The sequence below is a fragment of the Cimex lectularius genome, unplaced genomic scaffold, assembly GCF_000648675.2.
Source record: "Cimex lectularius strain Harlan isolate CLEC.00 unplaced genomic scaffold, Clec_2.1 scaffold2, whole genome shotgun sequence".
Taxonomy (NCBI): Eukaryota; Metazoa; Arthropoda; class Insecta; order Hemiptera; family Cimicidae; genus Cimex; species Cimex lectularius.
Window position 1 is genome coordinate 6,568,154 of NW_019394219.1, and position 15,029 is coordinate 6,583,182.

The 15,029-nt window shown below is 37.3% G+C and overlaps 2 protein-coding genes across 4 annotated transcripts in view; both read right to left on the bottom strand.

Annotated features, from left to right (window-relative positions):
• The window catches only part of LOC106666716 (ryanodine receptor), a 62,881-nt gene that overhangs the window by 34,867 nt on the left and 12,985 nt on the right, over positions 1-15,029 (bottom strand). The window lies entirely within an intron of this gene.
• Positions 974-2,090, bottom strand: LOC106666714 (protein ABHD11-like). Its single transcript, XM_014394079.2, has one exon. The coding sequence runs from the start codon at positions 2,026-2,028 to the stop codon at positions 1,042-1,044; it is 987 nt and encodes a 328-aa protein (XP_014249565.1). The 5' UTR covers positions 2,029-2,090; the 3' UTR covers positions 974-1,041.

A 15,029-nucleotide genomic window follows, 5' to 3' on the forward strand; every position in this document is an offset into this window, starting at 1 on the left:
TTAAACCAGGATAAATTAGCATTAATTATTTCAACCGCAGTAATTTTGGTCAGTCAGTGTCCAGCTTAGATATGAAAGGTGGAGATTCAGTAAACTAATAAAAGTTCAGATGATGTTTGTAATTATAATACGTGGTTAAATTCAGCAGGTGAAATAATTTACGGGGAAAAAAGATTTGACTACATCGAACTGCTAATAACCCCTAAACCTGGGAAACATAGCGTACCATTCAGGAACACACTACCTTAAAAACCTTGAACTTAGTATCAGGTGGAAATAGGAAGTTTGAGAGAAAGTTGAACCAAGTCGTATTTTCGTTGTATAAATTTTCTTCTTGAGGTGAGATGCTAGAGATAGTTTGGGTGTGAAGAGCACCCAGAGGTACTTATATTCACAATGTCAATTCATCTGCCACCAAAGAACCACCATTCCCTATTGTCCATTCTGCTTTCCCCTATGAAAAACTAATATTTTGGATTTATGTAAAGTTACTGTAAGATTCCAACAAGAGCAGTAATTTTCTAAAGCTTCAATGTTTCTCTGCAAGGCAGATGGAGAGGTGGCCAGAATGACTACATCATCAGCATAGAGAAGGCTTTTAATTATTCCAATTGAATAGCGAATTCCAAAATCTAAAGCATCTGGAAGATCATTAATAAGTAACAAAAACAGGAAGGGGCTAAGGATGCAGCTCTGTCTAACCCCACATCCAACTGGGAAATATTGAGAGACCATGTTGTTATCAGCAGAACCTGAATGTACGAATAAGCCAGTAGCATGTTAATAATTGTAGAAGAAAAGCCTTTTGTTTGCAATCTTCATAAAAAGATTCTTTGTTTATAATCACATAAAAAAATTGTACCTCTACGTTAATAAACTTAAACCTTAAAAATTTAGTTGAAGGAATCGTGTTTTATGTTAAACTACTCATAGAAAAAGTGTTAAAATTAAATGAGTTAATAAAAAGCCGAGGTGTATTGAATTTTTTAATTTATTAAACGGACTATCACACACGTTTTTTCAACTATCACACAAGTTTCATCAATTGTAATTCTTCTTTAAAAAGTTGGTGACTTGGTCCAGAAATTGCTTTGGCTGTTGAGCGTGCACCAGGTGGCCGGCATTTTCAAAATAGACGATCTCCGCTTTCGGAAACAATTTGTAAATCCCCCTATGGTCTTCACGTTTGACATAAGGGGATTTTTCGCCGCAGATGAACAATGTCGGTTTTGGGAAAGTGGAATTATCTGAATACGGCATTTCTGCTATATTGGGCATGTTCTTGACCAGAGAATCTAAATTGATCCTCCATGTGAATTTGTCGTCCCTTGTTTTGACAAGGTTGGTCAATATGAAATTTCTCAGCCCTTTACTCTTGATGTAGCCTGAGAGTCTCATGTTCGCGATGGCACGACCTTTCGACAGGGGCAGGCTTTCGGGAAGACTTATTTCCTGGAGGGTTCGGACTAAGGCCTCGTAGTACTCAGGCTGTGGTATGATCCCGATTGGAGATATGTCGACCACGACTAGATCCCTCACGATGGAAGGATACTGGAGGGCCAAGGTCATGATGGTCCTTCCACCCAAGGAGTGTCCGATCAGACTCGCCTTTCCTTTGTCCACGCCGAGCTCGGACATCAGAGCTCCGACGTCCGCCGCCAAGTGGTTGTAGGAAAAGTCGTCGGTGTGAGGACTGTCACCGTGATTACGGTGATCCAGCGCGATAACCCGCCTCTTCGTTATCGACGCGAGGTTCTTGGACATGGTATTCCAGTTCATCTTCGACCCGAAGAGGCCGTGGAGTACAAATATCGGACTCTCTTTGTCTACAACCGGGTCTGGGTCGTACATCGCGTAGGCCAGCGAGACCGTCCTCAGGTCGCTCTGGTCCCGCGCTGTCATTATTGACTGAGTCCTGCATGCCAGTCGTGCCAAAGCTCTATGTGCTTCGCCGTCGTTGACTGTGTGACGAAATAAACTATATGTCAATGCCTGAAAGAGGAATTTTGATTTTTGTGACGAGAACATGTTGGATTTTTGATCGTTAAGGTTTTTTTGTAAACATATGTAATATTTAAAATCAAATTGTATTTACATATTAAAAGTCACATTAAAATTATTAGCGATAATTAATCATTCAGCTTATGTTTTATATAAATGAATGTCGGTTATATGTAATTACAGAGAGAAGAATTACTATTACAGTACAAAAAAGTATCAGGCAATTTTTATTATTCAACCGTGTAAATGGAGTGTTAACATCCACCGGATTCAAAATAAAGCCAATTAATCAAATTTAATTTTTTAAGAATATAATGGTGATACTACAATGCCTATAGATTTAAGCACCCGGCTTCGGACAAATAGTAAGTTATGTGTAGAATAAAAGCGCTATAAGCTAAGTAATTTTAAATTGTGTAATTTTGTCCTGTAGTTTGGACATTTCCGATCATTTTGGCCTGTCTGTCAGGTGCTTTTTTGCAATCTTCAGTGATGGTTGTCTTGCCTTTCTTGCTTATATCCCTGAAGATGGAATGTGGGAAACATTTGTGTGGTTGAACCGAATTGATTACCAAATTGATCGACGAGTTTCGGTTTCACATGTTCAGTGCCTTGTTGTTTTGCCCCACTTAATATCCACGCCTTATTATTAGCCAGTTGTGGACTGCATATCCACGCTGATTGGTCACAATAGGTCCTATAGGTCGAGGTGCAAGCGTGGTTCTCTTCTATTCCTATCCTCGCTGGTTTGGCCTGTCAGACCAGTTTCGGCGTTGCGCCATCTTCATTGATGGTCTTGTGCTGTTGTCTGTTGACCGTGACCAATCACTAAATGTCATACTGTAATGGGCCTGAAAGATAAAACAGCGAGGTAGACCAGGGGAATTGCACCTTTCCATTCGAATCTTATGTTAGCGACGTAGACCCTGGATATCAGCAATTTATTGAATTACTGGCGTATCCCAGGGCAATGCATTGGGCCCTCTGTTATAAATGTTATACACTAACTTATGCCTCGTCCATCAAGCCCGATTCGTATTGTTATTCCAACGAACATCACAGGTCATCAAGGAACATGACTGCTTACTGATTAACTGAGCAACTGGTTGAAGAACGTTGGGTCTCACTCAATAAACATATTCAAACCAAATTCACGTTTCGATGAGAAATGTACAATAAAAACTCAAATAAGTCCTCAAGTAATGAACCTTATCATCTTATACATACTGACTGCTTCAACTATTCTTCATCATTCAAGCCAAATTCTATTTATGTAAAGGATCGACATCACAGGTCAACAGGGAATAAGAATGGTTACTGATAAAGTAAGCAACTGATTAAAGAATATTAGGTTTTACTCAACAAACCTCGCGTGTTTCACAAATAAATTGAAATCGTGACAGCAAAATCTCAAATTATTACCGGTTCCCGAGCTGAAAAACTACTAGCTACTCAAGATTGTAAACTATTATAGAACGGTCTAAAACGTGTCCGACACCTTCTCCTTAGAAATTCGACCCATTTTTGTTGTACGGCCGTATTATCACAGAAAAAACACAAATCACGTAACATCCTCAGATTGATCACGGGAGCTGTGTGGTATGTGCGAAACTCCATATTTTTATCTAACATGGAAATAACCGAGATCAGAAAAGTTATCTCCAGGTAATTCCTATGATCACCGTGCCAACTCATCCAAAATGACTTCTAGATTTAGGAGAGGCTACCTTACACTGAATGACACGGAGAAAAAAAGCGCCATTCCCAGCTTATATCCCTGCTGGCCAAACGAGGTTCTCTTATATTTAGTTTTCAATTGGCCCGGGTGAGCGAGGATATGCAGTCCAAAATGACCAGAATCGATCTTACAAACTAATGTAAGTTAACACTATTGAATTCTCTACATAAACATCGTGTAATTAATGTAAATGTAAAATAAATCCCATAGAGGCGCTGAGAGTTGTTTTGTTTCTTTATATTTATAACAATTGTACATCCCACAAACCGTTGGGTGGCTTCCAAGAGTTATTTGGCCTGCAGACGTGACGGTATAAATTCTTTAAGCCTGGGAACAACGGCCGGTTCGTTAACAGGGTCACTACCAGCTGTATTACACTAGCTTTATCTCGAATAAAAGATCTCGAGGAAAAATATTCCATGTTTTAGGTATGTTTTCCATGTTGCTTTTTTTCTTTTTTTTTACAAACGGCGAGTAAAATTTTTTCTCTCCAAGTTCGGAAAAAAAATTTCTTTGTATTATACGGTTTATTTATGCTAACAAAAAGATTATATTACATATTCTCACAACTGTTTCATAACGGTTTGCGTGTGGTTAAAGTTCCCTCATTAATTTTCATGAGTATTAACAAGTGACACGCAGAGCAAAAGTCGAGATTGCACAAATACGCCTAAGACCTGCAGGCGGCTTAATGATCAGAATAAATGCGGTTTCTGTACGGCAAAGAAAAACCTTAAAGTTCATGCCATTATGGAAAAGATCGCAAGAAAGGTTAATGAAAATGTTGAAGAGGATAAGGTCTTGAATGAAGTTACAAATTTATGCCAACAAATCGCCGAGCTTTCGCGACATATAGTCGCATCATCAGGGCATTGCTGCAGAATTATATAACATTATGTAACATATCATTATATAACACACATCCTTATTAAAAATGATTTTTTTTTTTACTTTATGCTCGTAGACAGAGGGACCTCGAGACCGACTATTTTATTTTAAATTTCACCTAATCAACTTTACTCCAAAAGTCCATTAACATAAAAAACCACAACTACGATCGACGAATCTAGTCAGAAAGCACACAAAGGTCCAAATGGTCTGTGAAATGGATAAAAATAGTCGTCTTTCTCAAATATGAAACATATAATTCAGCAGCAGAGCCCTGAAGATGCGACTACATGTCGCGAAAGCTCGGCGAATTGTTGGCATAAATTTGTAACTTCATTCAAATCCATAAACCTGATCCTCTTCAACATTGGAAAAAACTGGTCGATCCTCTCCGTAACGTTCATGAGAATTACTCTTTATGTAAGATATTGGATGAGATAATGAAGTCAGTGTCACGAGCGGGATTCGAACCCACGACCTTCGGCTAAATACGCCGCTGCTCTACCACTTGAGCTATCGTGACCTCGATCCACTCAGACATCAACTTCCCATCTCATTTTTCTCTACTTTTTGCCATTTTTCAATTCGAAAGATTGGGTTGAGATGGGAAGTTTGTGTCCGAGTGGATCGAAGTCACGATAGCTCTAGCGGTAGAGCAGCGGCGTATTTAGCCGAAGGTCGTGGGTTCGAATCCCGCTCGTGACACTGACTTCATTATCTCAACCATACCTTACATAAAGAGTAATTAATTGAAAGATGTTATTTGATCAATCGGACCACAAAACCTACTGAACTTAATGAGAATGATAATACAATTGTTACGGTGAAGTAAATTTTGAAAAAATATGGTTGAAATTTTGAAAATGACTTCTTTTTATATTCTTTTATTTATTTTTTAACTTCGGTTCGCAACAGCAGAGGTCATATCAATCCTCAGGGTGCTGGTGTTTTTGAAAAAAAAGCACGGCCGCTGGATTCGAACCCTGGACCTTTACCTTACAGTGATGAGGGCCGTGTCTACGCCTAAACCGTTGTGGCCACCGACGCCCCTCTTTTATCTATTGTTTATCCTAGTCCTAATGAGAGAGTGAGAGAGAGAGAGAGAGAGAGAGAGAGAGAGAGAGAGTGAGAGAGAGAGAGAGCACAATCATGGAAATGAGATCAATAACGAACATCTCAAGGCTGTAGCAATTAAAATATTATCAGATATCGTAGTAAAGAAAATTCACATGCACATGTAAGGAAGAAAAAAGGGTAGTAACCATCTAGCTTTCAATCTTTCTTTTATTAAGTCCCTTAATCTTCCTTAAGTCGTTCATAATTCATCAGCTAGGAAATTGTAGAGAAGTTTAGCCATAAATCATAAATTGTGTCCCTTGAAATAAATTGAGACCATGGCGGGTCCAGAATCTCATCAGTAAACGAGGGGAGGAGGGCAAAAAAGTTATTGTATCTTTTATTATTTTGTCTATTGTTTGTTCTAGATACAATAAAGTAATAAGTAAAAATCCATTGTCAATTGTTATATTTTAACTTTTAATGTTTTGAGCTTGTGCTAACCTATTTGTAACTGCAGACTACATGTATCTAAGTAAAAACGTTGAAAAAATATCTTTTTGAATAGGTTATGCACATACAATCTTTGTTTTTTTCATAAACATGTTTATTAATTATTGCTAAATAAATTAATGGTATTAGTTAGAATTGATCCCAAAATTAATAATCTCACACAGAAGAGTCATTTGAAGTGATATTTGAAAGTGATACGATTTGTGGATGTTTTTCAACTACTTTTAACGTCAAATTCAAAGAAAAATCTGTAAGAGTGGGCGTAAAAGAAATGAACTAACTTAATTGTAGATATTCTGTGTTTTTAATTTATTTTTTTTATTTTTTTCATTAGTCAAATTAAATTAAAAAATGTAATTTTATTGTTATTTTCCTATACATTTTAAATATTGCGCACTTTTTCAGATAAATATTTTTTTTTGTTAAATAATCTCACACAAAAGAATCACTTCAAGTTATAAAAGTCACGAGTTTTCTGGAGGTTTTTAAACTACTTTGACAATTTACAAAGTTTCAAGTTAGAACGCAGATGAAGTGATGGCGAACGGTCTGCTATCAAAACCCCTAGGCATTGCGGAACTGTTGCCTCTGCGCCGTGTTTTATCAAACTTTTTCCACTTGCTGTTATCGTAATGCAAAGAACAACTTAATTAACTCGAGCAATTGTTATGTCGAACTGATCCCAATTACTACTACATGAATCAGAAGTTGCCTTGGGCGGTTGAAACAAGCATTTAGGCCGAATCCCGCTTACGTGTCCTGGATGCTGTGAAAGGTTGCCCGATGTGTGCCAATTAATTGAAGGGATCATTCCTTGGCTCCACATAGAGAGCGTGTGAGAATTCCATCCGATATAAGAATTGTGCTTGGGCTCGGCAGAGGGTAATTGGATCCCTGGTTTCGATTTTGAATTCTTTTATTATATATCGTACTGATATTTCGTTTTGTGTTCCATTTTGAATATATGAGACTGAAATGGGATCATTCTCAGCCGATTAAAAATAGGCCATCCGAGGTTGACATACACTCACTTTTGGGCCAAAGCCCACGTACATACGTATCGTATGTGTCCGGCATGTGGAGGGAGGGTCGCTGGTCGATATATGCCACATAATTGAAGGGTGTCCTATTCGGATGGCCTATTCTTAATCGGGTGAAAATGATATCTCTTCAGTCTCATATACCCAAAATGGAACACAAAACGAGCTATCTTTCTGTACTATATACGATAAAAGAACCCAATTTCCTCCTTATAGAGAGCGTGTAGGAGGGTCCTTGTTCCGATTTAGGAAGAAGCAGGGCTGGTTTATTGTATATAGTACCTTATAGATTTTATATCTTTTTGTGATTCTTTAGTATATTAAAAGTTAGTGCATTTATTAGCGCGTAGGTGTAGTGCCAGAAGGCAGAATACTGAATACTTAAAGTTACAAATTTCATAGACGTTTTTTTGACTACTATTAACTTCAAAATAATATAATAAATCCGAAAATAAAAAGCCGAAGGTCGTGGGTTCGAATCCCGCTCGAGACCCTAACTTTTTCATTTCAACCTTACATAAAAATATTAACTAATTGAAAGAAGTTATTTGGTCAATCGGACCACGAAATATAATAGATTTAATGTAATAAGTATTAACATGGCTGAAGAACATAGGTAAATGCCAAAAAGATTTTTTTAAAAACCGTCAAATCTATAAACGAGAAAAAAATAAATGAACGTCTTTAAATGTTATTTGTGATTTTTTATTTTGTATATTGTTTACAGAAATTATTTATTACAGAAAATTTCAATGTAAATTTAAGTTACATGTTTTCTGGAGGTTTTTCAACTACTTTTAACGTCAAATTCAATGAAAAATCTATAAACAAAGAAAATGAATGAACCTGTTTAAATTTTTGTTCTAGACGTAGAAAATTCATAAAATATTCCCATATCGATGGTCATTAATTATCTCTAATTATACTCTTCTATGTGTTTATGCTTATCTGCATGAATCTATCCGCCAATGTTCATTTTTTTAGTAATGTATGCCAAAGGAATCTTTAGTTTTTCAGAATCGTTATATACTAGGTTTTTTAAATTTCAAATTCATCCTATAGATTTTTGAAGTGAAAGAAATGACGTATTTAAACCAAGTTATGTATTTTATTTGTTTCTGTAGAAGTTATTTATGCTAAGAGTAAACTAAACTTGATGCCGGCTTGTTGGTAAATAAAATTTTTTGAACAATGTAAACAGTCTGATTTGAAACGATCATAACGGCGAGTCAAATTTTAAACATTTTGAAATTAATTGTACTTCTAAATTTAAAAAAAATACACCCTTACCGATCTATATTTTACTTTGAGATTGCAAAACTTAGGAAAATCTTTCATATTTAAGCTGGGAAAGACGAGAGCAGGCCGATATACACGAACGGTGGGCTTATTGACAGATCGTCTCACCCCTCGGCTCAAAAGCCTTCCATTTTGCGGTCGGATTTGTCCGAAAGTATTCCAGCTACTTTGTCAAAGATTATAGCTACCCTAGACGCCACAATTAGAAGGGTTGCGTATCCGCAGTACGCAACAGACACTTGTTGGCTCAGTCAATCAATACAATCCCCTCCGCTACAGAACCCTTGGAACTCAACTTACAGTACCAACGACATCAAAGAGAGCCTGTGATAAAAGCAACAAGCGAGTGATAATTTTGATTTTAAGTTTTTGAGCTCACTCATCGGGAAAATTAGTCAAATGACTCAAGAACTGTCCTGGGTAATTCAATTCAATTAAATCAATTTAAACATGGTTGTAAATTTTCTTTGAAAAAAATATTAATAAACCTTAACACATTATACGTTTTATTGATACTAATTTTAACAAAGAGTATTTGCTATTTTTAATATTTGTATACGTAAATTGTATTATATATTTTCTTTATGGTTGTTTTAAAAGAATGAAATAATACGGTCTTACAATAAACATTTTATGATCGGCGTTTAGGCCTTTTACCTTTGGATATTTCAGCCGTTAGAATAGCCTTTTTTTATTAATAGAACCAAACGAAGGGCCAGTCTCGATCCTTTTTGGCCGACCGCCCGAAAGCAGGAAGGATCGAGTCGTTTATCGAATATTTTTCAATCCGCGATGCCTCAAATATTTGTTTATCGTCGGATTCATTAGCGGAGAAAGAGGGGAATTGGAACGGGCATATTTATTTGAGAGAAATAATAAAAAGGGCTCATATAACATTTATTGAAACTGGGAACTGAACTCGGGGGAAATCACTGCCGCAAAACTAGGACCTGGTGTATTGTTGGTCAGATTCTGTTGTAACATACCTGGTAAATTCCGTTTTTGTCTGTGCAACATTAATCTGTCAGTTCCTTATCTCAACTGACACAAGAGCAAAGAGACAGAATTTTCATGATAAAAACCTTTATGGCTTTTAATGAGATCAAATTAAAAAAATTAACGCTATTCGGAAAAAAAAATTAATCAATATTTCATATTTGTTTCAAAATCAAGTCATTATTTTAACAAAAATTTATCCTTTCATTTCAAATATTAAACAAATCATTCTTGTGAAATGGGGAAGGTTGAAGATAAGCAATTGTGAAAAGCGCAATAAATCAACAAAATACTTGGTTATTTTTCAAAGTTTTGTTGTTTTGTATTTAAGTGCTTAAAACACATAATTTAATATTTGAATGTTAAGTTTAGCATAGTGAGATTTCTTCGTGGGGTCTGTGGGTGAAGAAACTCTACTTTGATCGTCCTTAATTATCTTGGCCCGGTTATCTTAGCTGGTTTGGTCCAAAATTGCAACTATTTTATTTTCATTGATTGTTTACATTATTTGATTCTAGGTGCGTTATTTAATCACCAGAGCTTAAATCTTTATGTGTTATGTTGGTTTTAATTTTAGTTCGTTGTAAATTATTAGTTAATTAGTTTAAGAGTGGTATAATTTCAACTTTAACTAATAAGGAGCAGGTGATAAAGTCTTTGAAGTTCCAGTCTGATAACCGGATAAGCAGACCACCACAACCAAATTATTAAGTTTAATACGTTAGAACACAGATGAAGTAATGACGAACTGGCTATCAACACCTCAGGTGTTGCGGAACTGTTGCCACTGCGCCGTGCTTCATCAAAGATATGGACCTGTAGTCAACGCCTCATTTAAACTATTTAGTAATGTGTCAATCTGTTAATAGTACGTTCGTTATCTTGCCTCGCCCTCCTTATAACTCTGACTGAGTAAAGATGACGAAAAGCCGAAACGCGCCCATCAAAGCAAAATGATCGGTAACAACCAAATTATTAAGTTTAATACGTTAGAACAGGGGTCGGCTACCTTTTTCCGACGGCGGGCCATTTTCCAAATAAAATTTTTTATGCAGACCGCTCATTCAAATGTAACTTAAATAGTGCTTTTATATCATATACGAGTATAAGTATTATTATGGGCAGTGGGGATTAAACTTGCGCAGTAAATAGGTTTCCCACTATGCTTCTGTTAGCGCGCATTTTTGTCACCGGCCACATTTCGGCACGCTCATGCTCTAAGTTTGTTGATTTTTCCTAAAATTATATTGGGCTTTGGCGGGCCGCGCAAAAAGTTGCAAAGGGCCGCAGGTTGCCGACCCCTGCGTTAGAACACAGATGAAGTAATGACGAACTGGCTACTACCTCTAGGTGTTGCGGAACTGTTGCCACTGCGCCGTGCTTCATCAAAGATATAAACCTGTAGTCGACGCTCAATTTAAACCATTTAGTATATGTCAGTCTATCAGTAGTATGTTGGTTATCTTGCCTCGCCCTCCATTAACCAATAAAGATGACGAAAAGCGGAACGCATTCAACAGACCAAAATAATCGGTAACAACCAAATTATTATGTTTAACATGTTAGAACCTGATGAAGTATGACAAACAGGCTGCTATCAAAACCTCTAGGTGTTGCGGAACTGTTGCCACTGCGCCGCGCTTCGACAAAGATACAGACCTGTAGTCAACGCTCAATTTAAAATATTTAGTAAAGATGGCGAAAAGTCGAAACGCGTCTGATAGCCAAAATGATCGGTAACGGCGTAAGTACAGGTCTGAAGCAGATCCCCATGGAAAAATCTTACAATCTAAGTCTTGTCTTTCGGACAGGTAGGATTGCTGGATAAGGTATTCTATGGAATAAGGTAATCGATGGTAGGACTATCTCATGCTTAAATAACAACATATTTTGCCAAAACCTCGCCCTTTTTGAACAATATATCAGTAGAATATTATTTATGTTCAAAAGAGGTAGTTATGACATCTACCACCCACTGTCATTACCGTAAAGTTTGGAAAATGAAAAACTAAACTGATAGTTTGGCAGTCTATGCATTGGATGAAATCGTGTACGTTTCTTCCGAATTTTGCACGAAATGGGTTGGAAGGTTGGAATGGTATGTTTGGTTCAGGAATCTACTTTATGGTGGAAAAGCTAATAATATCGAGTCTGTAGCGGTTTTTTTAGGTGCATGTAAACAAAGTTGATCGAAAATATATAAACCATTTGTTTTACTACCTACTGCCATGTTTATATATTTTTGTAATTCCATACTCTCAGAATTTCTCTGGTTTTTATGCCATGAATTCCTCGGTGTGTTTTCTGAAGTCCACAAATTAAGTGAAGTTTTTTCCATCAATAGAGTATTTTAGAGGACGGAATAAGTGAAAATCTAAAGAGGCAATGCGGATGCGATGAGGAAGCACATCGTAGCCAAGTTCTAACAATTTCTGGCGCATCTGCAATGACACGTGGCGGCGAGGGTTACACTGCCAGAAAGCAATCCCATTGCGATTAGACCCAATGCCGGTCAATTGCTGGCTTTAATCGCACCGAATGTTTATAGTATGCACAAGAATTATCGGTTTGGTCGGGAAGAAGATGCTTATAATAAAGCAGTCTCTTCCATCCCACGCTTTGTGAATTGCTAACAGTGGGTCGCCGTGTTTTTAGCAGGATTTTCTTCCACCGACTTTTCATCTTCAGCTGTCAATTTAAAAAAAATTGTTTTGGGGGGAATCGCTGATGGAGATGCAGTCCGAAAAAATTTTCTCAGATGAAATGCGGAAAACTCAAATATCGTTCCGACAAACATATCAAGCTGTTGCGTTGTAACGCTCATGCCAGATTTGTTAAGTGTCTCTGAGATGACATTGAGTTGGATTATTACTTACTGACGGGACTTTAACCTAAACTTGCCTTATGCAAATAAGGGGAGGGGGTCTTACTGTACTTAACGGCTTCCTTCGGCCTTGCCCTGAAAGTGGATGCTCAGGGAAAAAAGGGAAATGTATCTCTTATTATTAATTTACCTAATCTAATAGGCCTACCCCAAGATGGTTAATCCTTTTGAATAAATTTTCTAATAAAACTATATATGTACAATGTTTTAATAAATAACTAATAAATATGGGTACTAGGATTAATCAGCCCGGAAATAAAAGTTCAGGATACCGCTTCCAACTAGTAGCTTAAATAAGACGAAAAAACGTATAAGCTAGTCAGGTTCTTTGTTGTCTACAGCTCGGCTAACAGGCTCGAGGGTTCGAACGGGCAAGCTTCTTTAACCAGTTCATTGAGGGTTGGTGGCCAAGTCTGGCTGAAGAGGAGCTTTAAACGTTTCCTCGCACTCTCCATTAGATGTCAGTTGAACAGACTGTTGAATCCGCAGTCGGGACACAGTGCCGTTGGCCCGACGTAACCGGTGCGAATAAACTTTTGTCCTGTCAACATTTGGATGATCCAGAAATCTGGTTGAAACCACGATGCTCTGGCTCGATTCTCAATACCTGGTAGAAACTCATTCGATAACCTTAGTGCTGCTCATCTTTCCTACAACGAGTTTTCTTGCCAAACTGTAAAAATCCCAGATCTACTTTCTAGGCGCTTCTTGTAGCCAAACTGACGGTCTAAGTTTAACATTATTGGCTCCTTTCCTTCTTTTAGCTTTAGGATAGCAATTCTGCTTTGGAGTACAATGTCGATTAGTGGAATGGAAGCAGAGAGGGCTTGAGTAGGGGCTGCTCTATAAGCTTTTGTCATTGTCATTGTCAGGGGCGACCCTTCTACTCTCGACTCTGCCCGATGATGCTTCTACCCCTGTTTTGCCATTTTGTCCTCCAGGATACTCCTCCGAACGTGGCAATAAGTAGATATACGCTTTCGTAAGTGAAGCGTTCTTGGTCTCAGCACCCATTTCGGTTACGCGATCGAGCTCAACCAAGGCACCTCTTAAAATACGAGATCTCGAACGAAACTGACAAATAGAAACAGCTTAACTAGTCCCTTTTCAGTATAAATAATAATGACTACATAAACATTGCTATGACACAAAAGGGATAAAATCGAATTATGGCAAAACGAGTGATTTTAAAACCCAATAATTTCAAATTTCATATGTAATAAAATAGATTGTTATAACAAGAATTCCATATTGATTCCAAAACAGTGGATAAAAAAAAAAGAGAAAGCGTGTCAAGTCTGAAAACTTATTATGTTGACAGTAGACGGCGGACTGGTAGCATAAACGTAAAAAATAAGTGTGTGGTGATTAGTGACCGTTAATCGATATTTATTTAGAAATCGTGAGATGCGGTCTGGTGTGATGTAGGTTTCAGAAAAACATTTTCTTTATCGTGCCAACGTTTCGATCGACACGACACGCAAGAATGGCACAATTACACAGAAGACAAACACTTTGAGTGAGTAGAAATACTTCGATTGAACACATAAAAAAATATATTTTGCATTGTATAAATTCACTTTTCCACATCCAAAATGTAATTGTTATATGTAAACAATGTTTGTAAATCCCAGGCCCTGAAGATGATCTCAATAAAGATCGAAACGTTGGCACGATAAAGAAAATGTTTTTCTGAAACCTACATCACACCAGACCGCATCTCACGATTTCTAAATAAATAAGTAAAAAAAATAATATAATCATTACATTTACATAACAAAATTATTATTTATCTAAACTGTTGTTTCTAAAGGTAAATTATGTTACATTATCATATCATAGCGAACGATCCGAATAAGTGTACTTTTTATCTAAGGTCTTGGCTGAGACGAAAAAGCTAGTGTCACGAGCGGGATTCGAACCCACGACCTTCTGCTCAGTATGCCGCTGCTCTAACTACATGAGCTATCCTGACTTCTTTAAAAAGTTAGTGTCACGAGTGGATTGAAGACACGATAGTTCAAGTGGTTAGAGCAGCGGCTATTGAGCCAAAGGTAGTGGGTTCGAATCCCGCTCGTGACACTAGCTTTTTATCTCAACCAAGACTTTAAATAAAAAGTATAAATAGTTAATAGGGTCAATTATGACTACTAAATACATATATGAATCCGAATAAGTATGAAACTATAGGGTTACAGATGTCATACTAAATTAGAGGGTGCAGCTTCACGGCCAGAACTTATTTTACCCAAATTTATGTAACAATCAATTCAGGCGTTTCCTGAATTAAACCAACAAACAAAATTATTCGTTTTGTTAAATGAAAAAGGTTTGTTGAGTTTGTAGTCAGAATAGTGTTGTTCTTTGCCAGGTTTTGAACGGCTTATGCAATCGATAACGCATGGTAAACGAAGAGGAGGCTGACTGGATAACGGAGTGTCGCCGAGGGTACTGTTGACCTGAATTGGAAACACGTCGTCCTTTCGCATTGCATATTTACTAGCTAACCGCTTAATTTACATTTAAAATGGATCGGCGGACCGGCGCGCGCGGTATCCACGCTCGGCTGAATTGTATGAGCTTGAAAAGTGGGAAACTGTCCAAAGCTTTTTAT

Bases quoted from the DNA above. Each gene is read 5' to 3' on its own strand.
- LOC106666714 (XM_014394079.2), bottom strand. From the start codon at position 2,028: ATGTTCTCGTCACAAAAATCAAAATTCCTCTTTCAGGCATTGACATAT.